General features: G+C 44.7%; 1 protein-coding gene and 1 long non-coding RNA gene across 7 annotated transcripts in view; both read right to left on the bottom strand.

Moving 5' to 3' along the window:
- The window catches only part of ankhb (ANKH inorganic pyrophosphate transport regulator b), a 207,503-nt gene that overhangs the window by 8,717 nt on the left and 175,904 nt on the right, over window positions 1-22,882 (bottom strand). For all 6 annotated transcript variants that reach the window (XM_070880715.1, XM_070880717.1, XM_070880720.1 and 3 more), the window contains 3 exons: window positions 21,216-21,345; window positions 9,041-9,164; window positions 1,508-1,607 (listed from right to left, as the gene is read on the bottom strand). In XM_070880715.1, coding sequence (XP_070736816.1) covers window positions 1,508-1,607; window positions 9,041-9,164; window positions 21,216-21,345 — 354 coding nt within the window. The remainder of the gene's footprint in view (window positions 1-1,507; window positions 1,608-9,040; window positions 9,165-21,215; window positions 21,346-22,882) is intronic.
- LOC139264374 (uncharacterized) lies at window positions 5,674-9,011 on the bottom strand. The gene is made up of 3 exons (XR_011593331.1): window positions 7,331-9,011; window positions 7,064-7,223; window positions 5,674-6,915 (listed from the first exon to the last, which is right to left on the bottom strand). It is a non-coding gene; the product is annotated as an uncharacterized lncRNA (long non-coding RNA).

The following is a 22,882-nucleotide window of genomic DNA, read 5'->3' as shown; positions in this document are numbered from 1 at the left end:
CTGAAAATTAACTTTTACAGGTGTGGAATCTTATTATTTTAGATTCAAATTATTGTTGTAGAGATTCTTTTACTTTTTCTTTCTCTCTTATCTCATCTTTTCCCCTTTATTTCACTTTCTATACCTGATGTGACATGGAATTAATTATCCAAACTAACACTTCCTGGTTCAGAGTCGGAGTTGCACATTATCAATTCTTCAATTTGATTGGTTAAAGATATACATACAGGTCCCAAATGCCCTATAGAGTAATCACAGTAAAAGTTCCAGTGCAAAATCCCATAGAAAGTCTATGGCAAGTACAAGTGTAATGATTGGCTGGCGCTGTTCATTCACCACTGAAAGCAAAATCCGGCCCGTGTTTTAATTGGCTGGCTCACACACCTGATCAGGCTGCAATTTGAATTACTTCCGGTTTCAATCTACTGTGAATGCAATTGTGGACTGGTGCCATTGGCCCATTGCTTCTGCTTTTTTCCCACAAGTTTTTCCCTCAGCAGTCCTGGTTTTCAGCTTTCCTTCCCCTGCACTCTAAATTTAATGTTTCCTGCTGTTGTCATATGATACCGTTTGTAGGAAAGAACAGGGTATATCACAATAAGGAGGTCATTATCAAAGTTTAATTTTTTAAGTTGGAATGTGTATTTAAATATGAGCATCAGTAAAACTCAAGAGTAAGTGGTATGGACATTGTTGAAACAAGATAAATTAATGAGGAGCAGCACTCGTCAAAACTCGTGATTCACTCAGGAGTCCAGCAACTCCAAAGTAGGTGGTGTTGCGGATGGAGTATTTTTGACTTGTCTACTGACTGTAGAGGCCATCAATTACACAAAAGTCTTGACAGTGAGAAATACTTCTCCAATAAATGTGAATACGTTTGATTGTAATGTTGGATGCGGTGTTTAGTTCTGATTCTGGCTGACACAAAAGCAATTTAATCGTAAGCGACCTGGATTCTATTTTCCAAAGGCTATTAAATAGAAAGGTTTGTAACAAAGAACATTTTCATGGCTTGTATATTGGGATAAGTAATGCCGTTAATAGAGTATGTTCGAGATCTTCAACATCTCTAGTGACTCTTTCCAGGAAAAGTTGATTCCTGGGAATAACAAAAGGCCAATTGAAGCATCTGAATATGTCATAGTTGTCAATATAAGACAATTTTTATGTCTGCAATGCTGAGCTGAATTCTCAATGCATTATTAAATTTACATGGAATGATGTTCTCCTTTATCCTTCTCTTTGGGGGTATTTTAACTTTTATCGCTGGACAAAAGCTGAATGATAATAGCAGCCCGTTTTACACCTCCCAATTTTCTTTTCCATTGAAGTCGATTTGCTGGCACCAGTTTTTCACCTATAGGAATTAAAATGACCTCTATAATTCTCACAAAAGCTGTATTGGCACTGAAACTTAAGGGCACAACTTTGCAGGTTTCTATTACACACAACCACAGAATCAAAATAAAACAGCCGCCAAAAGAGCTGTAGGAAAAATTCTTACCTCTTTGCGATAAACATAACAAGATGCTATTGCTACCATGGCCGATTCTCCCAAGAAACCAGCAAGAAGTGAGCCAACTCCTAAAGAAGCTCCATGGACGCTGAGAAATACAGAAACACTTATAAACAAATGTAAAAGCATCATAGCAAAATAATAGGAAGCAATTCAAAAGCTTCATTGCAAGTTACAGGATGCAAAACTGCCGAAAACATTACATAATACAATTTTATTCAGTTTATTAACTAGAGGCCAACAAGTGCTATATCTTATTTTCTGCTCGAAGGTTCAAAGGAATCTCAGATGTCATTTTGAAGTAAAGCAGACCTGGTATAATTTTGGTACAAGTGTGTTTATTTCCCCACTCGGTAGTGAGGAAACTTTTCAAAACCATAATCCGGGACAAAGTTAACAATCACTTGGACAAGTATGGATTAATTAAGGAAAGCCAGCACAGATTTGTGAAAGGCAAATCATGTTTAACTAACTTGATCGAGTTTTTTGGTGAGGTAACAGAGGGTTGATGAGGACAATGCAGTTGACGTGTATTTAGATTTCCAAAAGGCGTTTGATAAAAGTGCCACGTAAAATGCTTGCCAGCAAAATTGAAGCCCATGGAATAAAAGGGGCAACATGGATACAAAATTGGTTAAGTGACAGAAAACAGTAGTGGTGAATGGTTGATTGAGAGACTAGAGGAAGATATACGGTGCTATTCCCCAGGGGGCAGTACTAGGACCACTGCTTTTCTTGATATACATTAATGATTTGGACTTGGGAGTACAGGATACAATTTCACAAAACTTGGAAGTATAGTTAACAGTGAGGAGGATAGTGATTGTCTTCTGCAAGTCTTCGACAGGCTGGTGAGATGGGCAGACAGGTGGCAGATGAAATTTAATGCATAAAAGTGCAAAGTGATACATTTTGGTAGGAAGAATGAGGAGAGGCAATATAAACTAAAGGGTACAATTCTAAAGTGGATGCATTAACACAGAGACCTGGGGTATACGTGCACAAATCGTTGAAGATGGCAGGACAGGTTGAGAAAGCGGTTAAGCATACAGGATCCTGGGCTTCATAAATAGAGGCAGAGTACAAAAGCAAGGAATTTATGATCAACCTTTGTAAAACATTGGTTTGTGCCGGGCACTGCACTTTATGAAGGATGTAGAGGGTGCAGAAAAGATTTACGAGAATGATTCCAGGGATAAGGGACTTCAGCTTTGTGGATAGATTGGAGAAGCTGGGGTTGTTCTCCTTCGAGCATAGAGGTATTCAAAATCATGAGGGTCTAGACAAAAGTAGATATAGAGAAACTGTTCCCATTGGCAGAAAGGTCAAGAACCAGAGGACACAAATTTAAGGTGTTTGGCAAAAGAACCAAAGACGACAAAAGGAAAAATGTTTTTACGCAGCGAGTGGTTGGGATCGGGAATGCATTCCTGAAAGGGTGGTGGAGGCAGACTCAATCTTGACTTTCAAAAGGGAATTGAATAAGTACCTGAAGGAAAAATATTTGCAGCGCTATGGGGAAAGAAAGACTTGCATTTTTATAGCACCCTGGACATCTCAAAGCACTTTACAGCCAATGAAGTACTTTTGAAGTGTAGTCACTGTTGTAATGTGGGAAACACGGCAGCCAATTTGCACACAACAAGCTCCCACAAACAGCAATGTGATAATGACCAGATAATCTGTTTTTATGTCGGTTGAGGGATAAATATTGGCCAGTACACTGGGGATAACTCCCCTGCTCTTCTTTGAAATAGTGCCATGAGGGGGCAGACGGGTCCTTAGTTTAACGTCTCATCAGAAAGAAGGCACATCCGACAATGCAGCACTCCCTCAGTACTGGACTGGAGTGTCACCAGAGATGTGTGTGCTCAAGTCCCTGGAGTGGAACTTGAACACATGACTGTGACTCAGAGGCGAGTGTGCGAGCCACTGCTGACACTCGGGCGGGGGAGTGGGTCTAGCTGAAGTGCTCTTGCAGAATGGCCTTCTGCGCTGTAACCATTCGATGATTGTAAATGGCCAGCGATTATTTCACGGTGAATAGACTCCATTTTATGGAACAGAATTTACTCTAGAAATTACTGGCGCCCACTATTGTATGAGTGATTGCATTAAACTTCTCTCTCTGCTATTTTAATGGAATAGTTAACCTTTTTATTTTAAAACAGTTAAATAGAGTAGCATGAAGATAAAAAGAGGGGGGGGAGTTGGTATGACAGTTGTCCGCTTGATAATACAAGGGAGAATCAGGCTGAATATAAAAAGTACAGAGAAGTGAAAAAGCAAAGAAGAGGACCAAAGAGACAGTACGAGAATATATTGGCGGCCAACATAAAAGGGATTCCAAAGTCCTTCTATGGGCACATTAACAGTAAACGGTAACATATTTTTTTTCCCCAAGTTTCCCCCTGCAATTTGCGCCGACCTAACTGATTTAATTACGATTTTTCTAGGCCAGTTTTTTTTTGACATCATGTCATCATGTTCCCTCATGTCTGCGCCGGTTTTTTCAATTGTTCGTAGTTTGGCCAACATTTTTTCCTCCTAGGTCGGTGTATTTGGCCACTCCCGAAAAACCTTCTGGGCACTTAAGAAAACCGGTGCACATTCACAAATCGGTGCTGAAAGACACCATTGTTTGCAAATTGAAGATTTTGGAGGGAATCAAGAACAGTGTCAAAATCAATAATAAAGTTAAGGGGGAGAGATCGAGGTGCCGATCGGAAGGCTTCGAGCCAGGGCAACAAGATGCCTTCTGAACTGAAGACTGCAATGAATGGGGCGGTGGGGGGCAGAGGGAGAGAGAGAAGGGGAGAAGTCACAAGACCTCAATCCATCCATAAAGACCTTGGGGAAAGGAAAACTGTCAACCTGCCATACCTTGTGCGAGCCTTCTGCATTGCGGTGCTACATAGGAGACAATTAATTCAACTTCATCGCATCAGGAACATCAGAGCCCGTAGAGTGCTAGGCAGGAGGCCTTACCCACCTCAGGTATATCGAGACAGGCGTTCGTGCCTCCACCTGAGCGATGCAGACTGTGTCAGAAGGCTGCGTTTCCACAAAGAAGTTGTAAGTGAGATCTGAGAGTTGGTCAAAGCAGACCTAATCAGGAGGACTGCTTTGTCAGTTGAGGTGAAGGTTACAGCTGCACTTTTTCTATGCCTCCGGATCGTTTCAAGTACAACTGGGATGTGTGGGCCATTTCTCAACATCAACACATGTCTGCATTCGCCAGATGACGGCTGCACTGTATGCGCATAGGAATTACTTCATAAAGTTCTCCACGACCACCCAAGCAATCCATGACAGGGCTATGGGCTTCTTCAGGATTGCTGGCTTCCTCAAGGTACAAGGCTGCATTGATTGTACCCACATCCCCTTGCGAGCACCTTTGAGGATTCTGAGATGTACAGGAACAGAAAAGGCTTCCACTCCATTAATATGCAGCTCGTGTGTGAAGACATGCATCACATCATGTCAGTCGATGCAAGATACCCTGGGAGCACCCATGATGCATTCATCCTATGCGAGAGAGTTATATCTGCCATGTTTCAGCAGCAGCAACCAGAAGGGCAGAGCTGGCTACTGGGAGACAAAGGGTATGGCCATCTGGCTCATAACGCCCCTACGCGTAAACTGGACACAGGCTGACCGTGAATACAACATGTCGCACATTGTGACGCACAGCATCATTGAGAGGACCATTGGCATATTGAAACAGCGTTTCTGATGCCTGGACCATTCCGGAGGCTACTTGTTGTACTCCCGAGATTGTCGGTCAGTTCACTGTTGATGGCTAAGGCATGCAGCATACATGAGGCAGCAGCAGCTGGTAGTGGAAGACCCACCTGCGGAGAGAGTGGCTGATGATAATGATGTGGAAGATGCAGATGACGACAAGGAAGAGGAAGCCATGCTAGTGCCAGAGGCCGGAGCACGACAGCGGAGGAAGGCGGGCCGTCGGGCCCTTTTAATGATTGCTCGAGCCTTGCACCAGCAGTTCATCATGAACGCTTTACTGATGCCCGAGGGCTCAGCGCCAACTATTCCACATGGACATGTTTACTGTTTGGAGCTGTGTTAATGGAATATGATTCAGTTTTAATGTAAAATATATTTTATTCAAAAGTTTACAATGTACTTAACTTTAATAAAATTATTCTTGTCTCAAACTTTACTTTAAGATCACTCATTAAGATCACAAACTTGTAAATGTACATAACTTACAACATTTTTAATTTGAGAACAGTTACAATAGTAACAATAACAACAGCAGCAAAGAAAGGCTACACCCATCTCTCATCCCCCTTATTCTATAACCGCCTGCTGCGCTTGGTCTTGGGCACGCCACTACCCCTGCCCACAGGCGGTGGCACAGTGTTTCTGGGCTTGATATCAAGATTATTCTTTCTAACATCTCAGGTACTGCGCACCTCTTAAGGGGATGTGGGGGGCGGGGGTGGTGTCAAGCGACAAGTTGGAGGGCCTGGCTTTGGGCTCTTCAGAGGCTGGTGTGGGGATTGGAGCGAGAGTGACAGTTGATTCTGTCAATGGACGCAGGGTCTGGGTGTGTTCCCTTATTGCAGCAGCTAACTCCAACATGCCATCCCTCATGTGCCCGGACAGTGTCTCAACGACCTGCAACATTCCCTCCCTTATGTTGAGCAAAACTGTGAACATTCCCTCCCTCATGGTCAGTGATGTGGTTTGCACTATCTCTGACATTCCCTCCCTAATGGCCACTATTCCCTCACTGATGGTCCTGGATATCATTCCCATTTTTCATGTCACCTCCCGACAGTCCCGCTAGCTCATCACTCACCCCACTGATGGCGTCCAGGAGTTATCGGGTAAGGTCAATGCTCTCCGCACTCAATGACATCATCTGAACCATATCTGTTAGATCCTGCACCTCAGGAGAGCGCGGTTAAACTCTCCTTCCCCTCCTCCCCACGGATGTGGCTCGTACCCCAACACTGGGACCAGCAGCCTGGGACGGTGGGACCCTGGGTGTGCCTCACTGCACCCCAACACTGGGACCAGCAGCCTGGGACGGTGGGACCCTGGGTGTGCCTCACTGCACCCCAACACTGGGACCAGCAGCCTGGGACGGTGGGACCCTGGGTGTGCCTCACTGCACCCCAACACTGGGACCTGTAACCTCGGAAGATGTGAAACCATGGAATGTCCCACCAACACTCAAACCGCTCGTCACGGAAGGGGCTGTCACCTCCAGGATTGGCACCTCCTCCAAAGTCAGTACAATAGTAGGAGCTTCATCCAGCTCCATCCCTTCCCCTACCCCCATGTCGATCTGGATTGGAAGATGTTCTCTTCAGGCTCGTCCACGTCTGAATCTTCTTCTGCATCCTCAGGGTTGGCCTCAAGTTCTGCAAAATATAACAAGAGTCAAATGGTTAGCAGCAGAGGAGGGGGGGGGGGGGGGGGGAAGCAGGGTGAGTGGCATGAGTAGGCTCACACATTGCAGGCCAGGCAGCAGGCTGATTTGAAGGACCAAGATGAATTTGCAGGACTTACCCTCTCCCTCGAGTGTGGGCCCAGCTTGTGCAGTACTGATTGCTTTTTTCCAGGCAGAACCCATCAAAGCAGCGATTCTTCCAAGGATATCAGTTCGTGCAGATTTGCCGGGCCTCCTCCTGTTTAGAGTTCTTTCCCTTTTAATATGTGCCAGCTTCCTCTGCAAAGTTGAAAATGCAACTTTTTAGAGGGGGTATCTTTCTGCTAGGTGGGACATACAGATGGTCACATTTACAATTCCAGTGAATAAATGAAAATATTACTTACACTAATTACTTGACCAAGGTCCTGCCATTTCTTTTTACATTGGCCTCCAGATCACGTGGTGGTCATCATTGCGCAGTAATCTTCTACAACTTGGTTCGTGTTTCTTCATTTCTTTGGGTGGAGCTTTTGAGAGGCCTCTGCTGGTGTCCAGCTCCTGTCATCTGTTCTCAATCACAGTAACTAATGCCTCCACTTCTTCCTGTAAGAAACTCTTGGTCCTTGCACTGCGTTGCATCTTGTATTGCTGCAGCTGTGATTTTCCCAAGGCTCTCACAGCACTCCTTCGCACACACACAAGTGGCTCTTCAAAAATGACTGATTGTTAAATCCGAGCTGTACTGTCCATTGGAATGACGTCAAAAACAACTTTTTTTTCCCCGCGTATGCACAGAAGATGCAGCGTCATTTTTCGGCGCAGACAGCAGGCTCCACCGCCCCACCCCTCCCAAGGCAACTGGACACGCTGTGCGGCACCAAATTCAAATTATACATCGGGGAAACTTTGGCAAATTATTTCTGGCCTTAAAAAACGGGCGTAACTCTGGCAATACGCCAGAAAACAGGCTTGGGGAAAATTAAACCCATAGTCTCAGAATAAGGGGCCACCCATTTAAAACTGAGATGAGGAGAAATTTCTTCTGAGGGTTGTAAATCTGTGGAATTCTCTGCCCCAGACAGCTGTGGAGGCTGGGTCATTGAATATATTTAAGGCAGAGATAGCAGATTTTTGAGCGATAAGGGTTATGGGGAGCGGGCAGGGAAGTGGAGCTGAGTCCATGATCAGATCAGCCATGATCTTATGGCAGAGCAGGCTCGAGGGGCCAAATGGCCTACTCCTGCTCCTACTTCTTATGCTCTTATGGAAGAACTCTTTCTCCGACAATGCTCCAGGGCCCAAGTCCTTCTGATTGAGCCTTAGCCTGTGGACGGAGAGAGGCCGGTAGCGGCCCCCGGCTCGTCGGGATCAAGTCTTCTTGGAGTCGGGTTGCTTGTGAATGCAGTCTTTCTTTTTTACTTTATGGTGCAAATGAAGCGAAGAGATGTCAAGAAAGAATCATAGAAATTTACAGCATGGAAGGAGTCTATTTCGGCCAACAAAGAACTATCCAGCCTAATCCCACTTTCCAGCTCTTGGTCTGTAGTCATGTAGGTTCCGGCACTTCAGGTGCACATCCAAGTACTTTTTAAATGTGGTGAGGGTTTCTGCCTCTACCACCCTTTCAAGCAGTGAGTTCCAGTCCCCCTCTGGGTGAAGAAATTGTCCCTCAAATCCCCTCTAAACCTCCTACAAATTACTTTAAAATTATGCCCCTGGTTGTTGGCCCCTCTAAGAGAAATAGGGACGTCCTATCCACTCTATCTAGGCCCCTCATATTGGCCAGGACACCAGGGAAAATTTGCCTGCTCTTCGAAATAGTGCTATGGGATCTTTTATGTCCACCCAAGAGGCCAGATGGGGCCACGGTTTAACATTTCATCTGACAGTACCTCGAGTGTTAGCCTAGATTTTGTGCTCAAGTCTCTGGAGTGGGACTTAAAGCCAGAACTTTCTGACTCAGATGCGAGAGTGCTACCAACTGAGCCATGGCTGACACCAAGCATTAGGCTAGTACAACTAGCCATTTGATGTAAAGCAGAAAATATACAATTCTTCACAAAGTCAACAGCCACCAAGAATTACATTCCAACAACAGCACGATTGATACTGACCCCATATAAGGCAGCACGATCAGACTTGTAATGAGAAGCACTATCCTCAGCACTGAACTGGGTGCCAGTACAAAAGTCTTCTTCAAGGTCATCAGCCAGCCAGTTAAATGTGCTCGAATTGTAACTGTATAAGAGAGAGTGAGATTAATGATACATTTTTTTTTTTAAAACTCGGAGTACAGATCTTCATTTTAGTTTCAAACAGACAAAAAAAAAATCTATTTCTGCATCATTATAGGTTTGGGTCAATACGGGTATATTCAACACAGACCATTTTCCTTTGAGTATGTGCCAAAAATCAAAATATAGTGACCTATGTTGCCCTTTTCAGATATGGTGTATGAACTATAACTTTAAGGATCTGAAAATCCGCAGATCCGATGCTTTACATCAAGTGGGCGATTTAGCAGAAGTTTACTCCTGACCCCACCAGAGTATGAGGTCAAGAAATCAGAGTAATGTCAGCTGAGTGACCACACCTATCTTTGGCTCCGAATGGAAATGGTGAAAGGAAGGAAAAAAAAGAGTGAAAATGAGTCATGCTCTGTACTAGAAACACAAATTCATAATATTTCTCAATAGTTTAGCCATTACGGGCAATTTATTCAGATTAATGTCTGATGTTCCACGAACACTGATTCTCGCTGAACAATTAAGTCAGTAAGCTACATGTTCTTGCTTTGGGATTAGTTTTAAACAAGTTACCGTATAAAGTTTTGTTTTACTGTCTGATTTTGTGTGCTATACTACAGTATTCCACAGGCAAATTCTACAAATCCACAGAGGCTACTGCATGGAGTAGAAACACATCAGAGCAAAGTTAAATGGATGGAAAGTCACGTGTGTCCCATTACGCCCGTGTCATCCACTCCACTCAAATTTTCTCGATGTGCTATGCTTCATCATCATCATAGGTAGTCTCTCGGAATAGAGGAAGACTTGCTTCCACTCTTAGAATGAGTCCTTAGGTGGCTGAATAGTCCAATACGAGAGCCACAGTCCCTGCCATAGGTGGGAAAGACAGTTGTTGAGGGTAAGGGAGGGTGGGACAGGTTTGCCGCACGTTCTTTCCGCTGCCTGCGCTTGTCTTCTGCACGCTCTCGGCGATGAGACTCGAGGCGGTCAGTGCCCTCCCGGATGCATTTCCTCCACTTAGGGCGGTCTTTGGCCAGGGACTCCCAGGTGTCGGTGGGGATGTTGCACTTTATCAGGGAGGCTTTGAGGGTGTCCTTGTAACGTTTCCTCTGTCCATCTTTGGCTCGTTTGCCATGAAGGAGTTCCGAATAAAGCTCTTGCTTTGGGAGTCTTGTGTCTGGCATGCGAACAATGTGACCTGCCCAGCGGAGCTGATCAAGTGTGGTCAGTGCTTCAATGCTGGGGACGTTGGCCTGGTCGAGGACGCTAATGATGGTGCATCTGTCCTCCCAAGGGATTTGTAGGATCTTGCGGAGGCATATTTGGTGGTATTTCTCTAGCGACTTGAGGTGTCTACCGTACATGGTCCATGTCTCAGCCATACAGGAGGGTGGGTATTACTACAGCCCTGTAGACCACGAGCTTGGTGGTAGATTTGAGGGCCTGGTCTTCAAACACACTTTTCTTCAGGCGGCCGAAGGCTGCGCTGGCACACTGGAGGCGGTGTTGAATCTCCTCATCAATGTCTGCTTTTGTTGATAAGAGGCTCCCGAGGTATGGGAAATGGTCCACGTTGTCCAGGGCCATGCCATGGATCTTGCTGACTGGGGGGGCAGTACTGTGCGGCGAGGACAGGCTGGTGGAGGATGTCTTATGGACGTTTAGCATATGGTCGATGCTTCCGTACGCCTCAGTAAATACGTTGACTATGTCCTGGAGTTCAGCCTCTGAATGTGCGCAGACACAGGCGTTGTCTGCATACTGTAGCTGACGAGAGGTTGGGGTGGTCTTGGACCTGGCCTGGAGATGGCGAAGGTTGAACAGCTTCCCACTGGTTCTGTAGTTTAGTTCCACTCCAGCGGGGAGCTTGCTGACTTGAGGTGGAGCATGGCAGCAAAGAAGATTGAGAAGAGGGTTGGGGCGATGATGCAGCCCTGCTTGACCCCGGTCCAGACATGGATTGGGTCTGTGATGGATCCGTTGGTAAGGATCACGGCCTACATGTCGTCGTGGAGCAGGTGGAGGATGTTGATGAACTTTTAGTGGCATCCAAAACGGAGGAGGACGTTCCATAGACTCTCGCGGTTGAAAAAGGCCTTTGTAAGGTCGAAGAACGCTATGTATAAGGGCCGGCGCTGCTCCCTGCATTTTTCCTGCAGCTGTCGTGCACCGTAGGGGATGAAATCCGCAGTGACTCCAGGAGGAGCGCCTCAGCCACAGGGAGATGGTGGTTAAGGAGGACTCTAGTAACAACTTTCCCAGTGGCTGATAGCAGGGAGATTCCTCTAATTGCCGCAGTCGGACGTCCCCTTTTTAAAAGACGATCACTGCGTCTGAGATCTCCCAGCATGCTCTCCTCCCTCCAGAGGAGAGAGATGAGGTCACGTATCCACGCCAACAGTGCCTCGCCGCCATACTTTAGTGCCTCAGCAGGGATTCCATCCGCTCCCGTAGCCTTGTTGTTCTTGAGCTGTCTTATGGCTTTTCCAAGCCCGTGCAGCGTTGGAGTTTCACTGAGCTGGTGGCAGGTGCTCCACTCCACTCAAATTACGATATGCTTAGGCAATCCTTTACACCCAAAGAAGTGGAAAGAGTGCTCCATTGTTTGCTCAACATATTTGTTAAAATATATCAACTTTATCTATCTAATAAAGGCATCACCCCACCCAGTGTAGCACTGAATCATTGGGGGTTATTGTAACCTAAAAGGGGCAGCTTGTAGATGAGAAATAGGAGGGGGCCAAGGATAGATCCTTGTGGGACTCCTGAGGCAACGGTGTGGGAGAGAGAGGAGAGAAGTCGTTACAGGTTATTCTCAAGCTGTGACTGGATAGATAAGAATGGAACCAGGCGAGGATATTCCCATCCAGCTGGAAAACGGACAAGAGGCGTTGGAGGTGGATGGTGTGGTGAACAGGCTGCAGACAGGTCGAAAAGGATAAGGAGGGAAAGTTTACCACGGTCAGTCACACAGGATGTCATTTGTGACTTTGACAAGCACTGTTTCGTTGCTGTGGTAAGGGCAGAAACCAATTGGAGGGGTTCAAACATGGAGTCATAGAATCATAGAATGGTTACAGGAGGCTGCCATTTGGCTGTGCCAGCTTTCTGCAAGAGCACTTTCAGCTAGTCCTACTCCCCCAGCCTTTCCCAGTAGCTCTGCAAATGTTTTTCCTTCAGGTACTGATCCAATTCCCTTTTGAGAGCCACGATTGAGTCTGTCTTCACCACCCTTTCAGGTAGTGCATTCCAGCTCCTAACTACTCGCTGTGTAAAAAAGTTCTTCCTCATGTCGCCTTTGGTTCTTTTGCCAATTACCTTAAACCTATGTCCTCTAGTTCTTGACCCTTCCGCAAATGGGAACAATTTCTCTATCTACTGTGTCCAGACCCCTCATGATTTTGAGCATTTCTAACAAATCTCCTCTCATTCTACTCTGCTCCAAGGAGAACAACCTCAGCTTCTCTAATCTATCTAAAGTTACTATCTATCACTGGAATCATTCTCAGAAATCTTTTCTGCACCCTCTCTAAGGCCTTCACATCCTTCCTAAAGTGCGGTGCCCAGAATTGGATACAATACTCCAGTTGAGGCCGAACTAGTATTTTATAAAAGGTTCACCATAACTTCCTTGCTTTTGTACTCCATGTCTTTATTTATGAAGCCCAGGATCCCACTTTTTTAAACCACTTTCTGAAATCTGCTCTGCCACCTTCAACGGTTTGTGCACATATACCCCAGGTCTCTCTGTTCATGAACCCACTTTAGAATTGTACCCTTTAGTTTATATTGGCTCTCCTCGTTCTTCCTACCAAAATGTATCACTTTTGAGTCGCAGAAAAGATGGGCATGGAGTTGGGATGCAACACGTTCGAGGACTATGGAGAGGAAAGGGAGGTTGGAGATGGTTGTGATGGTTTGCAAGAACAGAGGGGTCAAGGGTGGGTTTCCTTGGCGCAGTGATGATGATGGCAGAGTAGAAGGGGAGGTGGACAGTATCTGAGGAGATGTAACTGTTAACAGCAACATAGAAATTTACAGCACATTTCGGCCCATCGTGTCCGAGCCGGCCGACAAAGAGCCGCACGGCCCTTGGTCAGCAGCCCTAAAGGTTACATACAAACCTATGAACAATGGTGGAAAGGCAAAGAGCACCCAGCCCAACCAGTCCGCCTCACACAACTGCGACACCCCTTATACTGAAAACATTCTACACTCCACCCCAACCGGAGTCATGTGATCTCCTGGGAGAGGCAAAAACCAGATTAAAAACCCAGGCTAATTTAGGGAGAAAAATTCCTCTCCGACCCATCCAGATCACCCTGGCCATATTCTATTCCCTGCAGTACTTACCGTTATATCTGTGCCATCCAACAAAAGATCATCCAGTCTAATCCCAAATACCAGCTCTAGGTCCATAACCCTGCAGGTTACGACACTTTAATGCCCATCCAACCATCTCTTAAAAGTGGTGAGCATTTCTGTATCCACCACTCTTCCAGGCAACGAGTTCTAGATCCCCACAACCCTCTGCGTAAAGAAGCAACCCCTCAAATCCCCTCTAAAACTTCCACCAACCACCTTAAAACTATGTCCTCTCGTTATAGACCCATCCACCAATGGAAATAGCCCTTACTATCCACTATGTCCAGGCCCCTCAATATAATGTACACCTCAATGAGGTCTCCTCTCAACCTCCTCTGTTCCAATGAGAACAAACCCAGCCTATCCAATCTGTCCTCATAACGAAGATTCTCCACTCCAGGCAGCATCCTAGTAAATCTCCTCTGCACCCTCTCTAGTGTAATCACGTCCTTCCTATAATACAGCGACCAGAACTGCATGCAGTGCTCCAGCTGTGGCCTAACCAAAGTATTATACAATTTAAAGCATAATCTCCCTGCTCTTATATTCTATGCCTCGGCCAATAAAGGCAAGCATTCTGTATGCCTTCTTAACCATCTTATCCACCTGGCCTGCTACTTTCAGGGATCTATGGACAAGCACTCCAAGGTTCCTTTGTTCATCGACACTATTAAGTAGCCAACCGCTTAATGTGTATACCCTTTTCTTATTAGCCCTCCCAAAGTGCATCACTTCATACTTCTCTGAATTAAATTCCATTTGCCACTGCTCTGCTCACTTGACCAGTAGATTGATATCCTCCTGCAGCCCATGACTTTCCACTTTATCAACCACACCGCCAATTTTAGTGTCGTCTGCAAACTTCTTAAATCATACTCCCTAAATTCAAATCTAAAGCGAGGGACCCAGTACTGAGCCCTGCGGAACCCCACTGGAAACATCCTTCCAGTCACAAAAACATCCATCAATCATTACCCTTTGCTTCCTACCTCCAAGCCATTCGTTATATCATTATTAATATATCAGCTAACATGGGGGACAAGAAGGAAAGTTTATTGGGAATAGAGTCAAGGGAGCAGGAGATGGGTCTCATGGGCAAGTTGAGCTCAGAGAGAGCATGAGGGGAGATAGGGGAAAAACTAGAGAAAGATGCGAGTTCAGGGCTAAGACAGGAGAACCCAGTGAATTTTGTCTGATAGACTAGGGGAAGTGAGAGAAGCAGTAGAGGCAGCTGAATGTATGATCTCAATCTTAGTGACAAAGAAATCCAGGAGTTCCTCACACTTGTTGGAGAGGAGAGGGCAGGGGAGAGGGGTTTAAGAAGTATTGGTGGAGAAGCCATCCGAGGATGATCCTGGAATAGTGAGCAGTTTTAGCAGAGGAGAACTTGATAGAGTTTTATAGGATCCAGCCAGATCCGGCAATGAACGGCTAAAGCAGTAGTCAGCCATAAAAGTTCAAGTCTGCGCCACTTGGACTTAAGGGAACCGAGATAGGAACCATAGCGGGGGGAGGGGCACCAGGGAAGGATCACACAACAACTTGTATTTATATTGCGCCTTTATTGTAGTAAAAATGTTACTAGGCACTTCACAGGAGCGTGATCAGACAAAACAGAGTTTCAACTTTATATATTTCAACTTGCACAATCAGCAACTCTTACACGACATCTCGATTTTACAGAAACACTTCAAAAGAGAAGCTGTTTTGTTTATCTTGGCTGCCGCTACTCTAGAATTATATTGCAGGCGAGATTCTTGGCTGCTTGTACTTTGGAATTACATTTACGAGCAGATTCCAGAGTACAGCTAGCAGCACAAAAACAACTGTGCACCTGCAGTTTGTTTTAAAGAGAAGACTTTAGTTTACTGGAAGTAGACCTTCTTCAGTGGCTCAGGAAAATCTGTACAAGCCAACAATTGCTATCCTAAGTAGTTGGGCTCAGTCTGCCAGGGGGACATAAAATTAGCTGGTTTATGTTTACCAATGGGAGAAAAAACAAAAAGCCTCTTGAGCTGGTGCTCCATATCTCCAAAGGCAGTAGCACCTGCTTCATTTCCATTACAGCAGATATCGAAGTTGGACCTATAGCTAGCTGCATTCTACAATATAAATGCAGCCATTACACAAACTAGATTTTAATAGGAAAAGGTGGTAAAGTGACCCAGGAACTGCTAAGTATATGTGTCAGAAGTCCAAATCATGCTGGCCAGTAACCCAATCAATAAAATCCAATTATTCAGGTCCTTCCCTGCCTCTGTGGAAGGGAGTAAATATCCAACTTTAAAAACACTACATTTTTTTTGAAATGGTCCAAATGGTTTTAAGATTTGTCATATGATTAACAGAATATGCTTTAGTGGGTCACTGAATGTTCCAACAGTAAAACCCCAACTCATAATGATAGAAAGAGCTATCCAGCCAAATCCCATTTTCCAGCTTTTGGTCTGTAGCCTTGTAGGTTACAGCACTTCATTTTTTAAATGTGGTGAGGGTTTCTGCCTCTACCACCCTTTCAGGCAGCCATCACCCTGAGTGAAAACATTTCCCCTCAAATTCCTTCTAAACCTTGTACCAATTACTTTAAATCTATTCCCCCTTGTTTACCCCTCTGCTAAGGAAAATACGTCCTTCCTATCCACTCTATAATTGAGGGAACCTAGATATGCACCTCGATAAGGTCTCCCTTCAGCCTTCTCTGTTCCAAAGGGAAAAAAACAGCCTATCCAATCTTTCCTCATAGCTAAAATTCTCCAGTCCAGGCAACATCCTCGTAAATCTCCTCTGTACCCTCTCTAGTGCAATCACATCTTTCCTGTAATGTGGTGACCAAAACTGCATGCAGTACTCTAGCTGTGGCCTAACTAGTGTTTTATACAGTTCAAGCATAACCCCCTTGCTCTTGTATTCTGTACCTCAGCTAATAAAGGCAAGTATTCCATATGCCGCCTTAACCACCTTATCTACCTTGCTTGCTACCTTCAGGTCCCTTTGTTCCTCTACACTTCTCAGTGTCCTACCATTTAATGTGTATTCCCTTGCCTTGTTAGCCCTCGTCAAATGCATTACCTCACACTTCTCTGGATTGAATTCTATTTGCCACTGTTCTGTCCAGCTGACCAGTTCATTGATATCTTCCTGCAGTCTACAGCTTTCTCCTTCATCAACCACGCAGCCAATTTTCGTATCATCTACAAAATCCTACCCCCTATATTAAAAAAGTCTAAATCATTGATATATACCACAAAAAGCAAGGGACCTAGTAGAGCCCTGCAGAACCACACTGGAAATAGCCTTTCAGTCACAAAAACATCCATCAACAATTACCCTTTGCTTCTTTCTTCTGAGCCAATTTTAGATCCAACTTGCCACTTTGCCTTGGATCACATGGACTTTCACTTTCGTGACCAGTCTGCCATGTGGGACTTTATCAAAAGCCTTGCTAAAATCCACACACACATCAAACTCACTAGCCTCATCGACCCTCCTTGTTACCTCCTCAAAAAATTCAATCAAGTTAGTCAGACACAATCTTCCCTTAACAAATCCATGTTGACTGTCCTCGATTAATCAGTGTCTTTCTAAATGAAGATTTATCCTGTCCCTGTAATTACTCAGCCGATTCATTTCTCCCTTTTTAAATAAAAGATACAATGTTACCAGTCCTCCAGCATACCTGCAGCCAGAGAGGATTGGAAAATAATGGTCAGAGCCTCTGCTATTTCCTCTTTAGCTTCTCTTAACAGCCTGGGATACATTTCATCAGGGCTTGTGATTTATCCATTTTCTAAGCTGCTAAGCCCCTTAATACTTACTCTCTCATTATGTTTATTTCATCTAATATTCCACACTCCTCCCTGATTGTAATGTCTGCATCATCCCTCTCTTGTGAAAACAGACACAAAAGTATTCATTAAGAACGAAACCAAGTCTTCCGTCTCCACACACGCATTACCTTTATGGTCTCTAATTGGTCCTACTCTTTCTTTAGTTATCCTCTTGCTCTTAATGTATTTATAAAAACATCTTTGCATTTTCCTTGACTTGCCAAAAAGCTTTCAGACTCTCTGTTTTCCTAATTTCCTTTTTAATTTCACCCCTGCACTTTCTATACCCCTCTAGAGTTTCTGCAGTATTGAGCCCTCAGTATCTGTTATAAGCCTCACTTTTTCTCTTTATCCTACCCTGTATGCCCCTTGACATCCCGGGGGCTCTAGATTGGTTAGTCCCATTCTTTTTCTTTAAGGGGACATACTTGCTCTGAACACTCAGGATCTGCTCTTGGAATGGCTCCCAGTGTTCTGAAACTGATTTACCTTCAAGTAGCTGTTTCCAGTCCACTTTGGCTAAATCCCATCTCAGCTTAGCAAAATTGGCTTTTCCCAAATTGAGAACTTTTATTTCTGGTCTATCTTCATCCTTTTCCATAACTACCCCAAATCTAACTGAATTATGATCACTAGCATCAAAATGCTCTCCCACTGATACCCCTTCCACCTGCCTAGTTTCATTCCCTAAAACTAACCTGCCACTCCCTTGTTGCGCTTGCTACATACTGGCAAAAAAAAAGTTCTCCTGAATGCATTTTAGGAATTTTGCACCCTGTATGCCTTTCACAATAATTCTATCCTAGTTAATATTAGGGTAGTTGAATGTTAGGATAGGTGCCCGAGAGTCGGAGAAGCGGGAGGATCGAGGGGCCCATAAAAGGGACCCCCGAGAGTCGGAAGAGCCACAGGAGCAGGAGATTCGAGAGGCCCATAAAAGGGGCCCGAGAATCGGAGGAGCCAGCTGGTGCAGGGACAAAAAGTTTTTAAAAAAATCAAAATCGAAATGTGAAGTCACAGCCACGTGGGTAAGTGATTGGCTGATGGATTGGTAAGTATTCTATTTTTTTCCTTTTGGTAAGAAACCTTTGGCATTGTTGCCAAATTAAGTTAATTTAAGGGTTACGTCATGGCAGGAGAGCCCAGACCAGTGTCATGCTCCTCCTGTGCTATGTGGGAAATCAAGGACACTTCCAGTGTCCCTGACTACTGTGTGTGCAGGAAGTGTATCCAGCTGCAGCTTCTGTCAGACCGCATTGCGGCACTGGAGCTGCGCATGGATTCAATCTAGAGCATCCGCGATGCTGAGGATGTCGTGAATAGCACGTTTAATGAGTTGGTCACACCTCAGGTAAAGGTTACAAAGTCAGATAGGAATGGGTGATCATCAGGCAAAGCAGTAGGAGGAAGATTGTGTAGGGGTCCCCTGCGGTCATCTCTCTCCAAAAGATATACCACTTTGGATACTACTGGGGGAGATGGCTCATCAGGGGAAGTCAGTATGGATTTATGAAAGGGAAATCATGCTTGGCAAATCTTCTAGAATTTTTTGAGGATGTAACTAGTAGAGTAGACAAGGGAGAACCAGTGGATGTGGTGTATTTGGATTTTCAAAAAGGCTTTTGACAAGGTCCCACACAAGAGATTAGTGTGCAAAATTAAAGCACATGGTATTGGGGGTAATGTATTGACTTGGATAGAGAACTGGTTGGCAGACAGGAAACAAAGAGTAGGAATAAACGGGTCCTTTTCAGAATGGCAGGCGGTGACTAGTGAGGTACCGCAAGGTTCAGTGCTGGGACCCCAGCTATTTACAATATACATTAATGATTTAGACAAAGGAATTGAGTGTAATATCTCCAAGTTTGCAAATGACACTAAGCTGGGTGGCTGTGAGAGTTCTGAGGAGGATGCTAAGAGGCTGCAGGGTGACGAACAGGTTAGGTGAGTGGGCAAATGCATGGCAGATGCAGTATAATGTAGATAAATGTGATGTTATCCACCTTGGTGGCAAAAACAGGACGGCAGAATATTATCTGAATGGTGACAGTTTAGGAAAAGGGGAGGTACAACGAGACCTGGGTGTCATGGTACATCAGTCATTGAAAGGTGCCATGCAGGTATAGCAGGCAGTAAACATAGAAACATAGAAAATAGTGCAGGAGTAGGCCATTCGGCCCTTCGAGCCTGCACCGCCATTCAATGAGTTCATGGCTGAACATGCAACTTTAGTACCCCATTCCTGCTTTCTCGCCATACCCCTTGATCCCCCTAGTAGCAAGGACTACATCTAACTCCTTTTTGAATATATTTAGTGAATTGGCCTCAACAACTTCCTGTGGTAGAGAATTCCACAGGTTCACCACTCTGAGTGAAGAAGTTTCTCCTCATCTCAGTCCTAAATGGCTTACCCCTTTAGACTGTGACTTCTGGTTCTGGACTTCCCCAACAATGGGAACATTCTTCCTGCATCTAACCTGTCTAAACCAGTCAGAATTTTAAACATTTCTATGAGATCCCCTCTCATTCTTCTGAACTTCAGTGAAAACAAGCCCAGTTGATCCAGACTTTCTTGATATGTCAGTCTCGCCATCCCAGGAATCAGTCTGGTGAACCTTTGCTGCAAATGGCATGTTGGCCTTCATAGCAAGAGGATTTGAGTATAGGAGCAATGAGGTCTTACTGCAGCTGTACAGGGACTTGGTGAGGCCACACCTTGAATATGGTGTACAGTTTTGGTCTCCTAATCTGAGGAATGACATTCTTGCTATTGAGGGAGTGCAGCGAAGGTTCACCAGACTGATTCCTGGGATGGCAGGACGACATATGAAGAAAGACTGGATCGACTAGGCTTATATTCACTGGAATTTAGAAGAATGAGAGGGAATCTCATAAAAACATAAAATTCTGACGGGATTCGACAGGTTAGATGCAAGAAGAATGTTCCCAATGTTTGGGAAGTCCAGAACCAGGGGTCACAGTCTAAAGGATAAGGGGTAAGCCATTTAGGACTGAGATGAGGAGAAACTTCTTCACTCAGAATTGTGAACCTATGGATTTCTCTACCACAGAAAGTTGTTGAGGCCAGTTGAGATATATTCAAAAGAGGCCTTTTGAATATGGCCCTTACAGCTAAAGGGATCAAGGGGTATGGAGAGAAAGCAGGAATGGTGTACTGAAGTTGCATGATCAGCCATGATCATATTGAATGGTGGTGCAGGCTCGAAGGGCCGAATGGCCGACTCCTGCACCTATTTTCTATCTTTCTGTGTTTCTATCACGTTGGTTGGACTACTGTAATCATTGGATAAAACTCCCTCCTGCCAATATTTCTACTCAAATAGTAATACAGGGTAACAACTTTCAGTAAATTTAACAGGAGGAATTTCACCCCATTTGTTTCTTATGGGAGTGGTGACTGGGATATTTGTGGCACTTTTTTGGTATTCAATGATCCTCTTGACTCTATATACATCTTTGTAAGAGGAATTTTGAATGACCTTTCAAGGTATGTTAGGAGCTCCATGAACAGAATGGGATACTTAATATTTTCCTTAGCTTTTGCTTTCCATTCTAATGTCCTCTAGCAACATCCTGAAGAAGTTGTACACTCATGAAGCAGGTGTACGTGACTGATGAATATTAAACAATAGTCAGGATACAAAGGGAAGCCGAGTAACTGCATCTAATTGTGTATTTCTCCCATTGTTGCTACAGCATGACACTTATCTAAACCAACAAATGCTTTGTAGGCATCTCTAAGATAGAATGCCAGTGAGGATACCTAGTAGTTAACCAAATACAACATCTCTTGAATGTTGAGGCTTACTTTTAATAAAGCTTCATACCTGGGAAAGGGAAGAAAGAGAAGATTCGCAGCGGAATCACGCAGAGCTCAGCAAAAGCAAAATTCACACCTATCAGGTTAACCAGAATTTTCTCCGACAGATGTGGAGTCCAGAACACAACAAAACATAACTGGGGAAATAGGAGAAATTTAAGTTAGACAATATCACAATGCAGTTTAACATACCTCAGCTCGAAGTATAAGGTTAAGGACAGAGGACCTGAGTTTGGTCAAACCTAAGTTCCGCCCAAGTACCATCAAAAGGACTGCTAAGATCCTGATGGTACTTTGGTGCAAGTTTGGTGGAAAAATGTGGAAAAAACCGTCTGCTGAAAAAAATGGGCCTTACACGCAGATTCTGGGCAGCAGCAGACGGTAGGTCACATTCTGGGCGACAACTGTGATCCTCGGCAAAGTAACGCCGAGGAGTGTGTCGAGCCCAGGGGACGGGGGTGGAAATCCTTCAAGGACCCCATCCACCAAAATTCCTGCAAAAGAAATTAAGAAATGAAGAAAAGAAGTGCACTAACCTTTTCTTGCAGGTGTTCATACTTACCGTTCAGGTAAGACCTGCCTCCACGCGGCAGTCTCTTCTGCTACTGGAGCAGAGAACCGCCCTGACCAAACACGCTCGGAGGGGAGTGGGCCCAGAAAACATGGAGACCGCCGAGAAAACTTGGCGGCAGCCAGCGGTAAGGCGACCAAACTAGGGCCCAATGTTTTCCCAAGGATCCCGACACCACTGGTGGGACAGAACATGCAGCAGAAAGCTCACAGCAAATGGCATTCTACTGGCTGCAATGTTCCAATAAGCCGACTGCTGCATGAGCACCAACCAGTGGTGAGGCTCTTGGAAAATCTCCGAGAAAATATTTCAATCCAACAGATATACAAGTTCATGTTAATAAAGTGGTATTAGCTTCCTATAGCTGCAATGGGACTTTCTCACTTGGATGGCTATCAAATGCCCAGGCACATCATGGGACTGCTAACCTAAGCAGTTACTTACCCTGCTGTGGTAGAAACACCATCTCTCTCTGTTTGCTTTTTTTAAGATTAGATTGTTTAGTCTGTTTCTGTGTTATTTGTTTTATCACAGAGGAACTTTATTACTAATGTTTATGCATCTTTCCTGCAGTTCACTTTCTACTATTGAGACCATAGTCCAGCATTTGCGGTCCTGATGGCGGGAGCTGCCAGTTCCCTGTCATTTCGCCTTTGAAACTGAACCCAACTTCAGGATTTAGCGCATGCGCAGACTAATGCGGTAGTCCTGAAATTGCAATCTGTCATTCACGCCTCCTCCACAGGCTTTGCTGTGCATCCACCTCTCCCCCCACCGCCCCCTCCCCAAACACAACATAGAGCCGGCAATCAGTCAAGTCTCTCAAATCATGGAAACTGCGAAAACTTCGGCTCTTCCCAGTAATTACGCAGTTAAATTCCCAATAAAAGTTAGACCCAAAGGGATTAGGTGCAACGGGTTTTAACAGTGTAACAGTGCTAAACAAAGGTTATGGCCCTGAAAACCTAATTTTAATTTGTGCCATTTTAATGTTTAAGAAACTTAAAAAAAAGGTGTGTTCATCTTTATTTTCAGGTTTGCCTTTTCCCATGTGAGAGCCCCAATCTTTGTTTTGTGCTCACTATCATTTTTTTTTAAGTTAG

Source organism: Pristiophorus japonicus, chromosome 5, assembly GCF_044704955.1.
Source record: "Pristiophorus japonicus isolate sPriJap1 chromosome 5, sPriJap1.hap1, whole genome shotgun sequence".
NCBI lineage: Eukaryota > Metazoa > Chordata > Chondrichthyes > Pristiophoridae > Pristiophorus > Pristiophorus japonicus.
The sequence above is the reverse complement of the archived record's forward strand: the minus strand, read 5'-3'. Positions and strand labels throughout refer to the sequence as shown.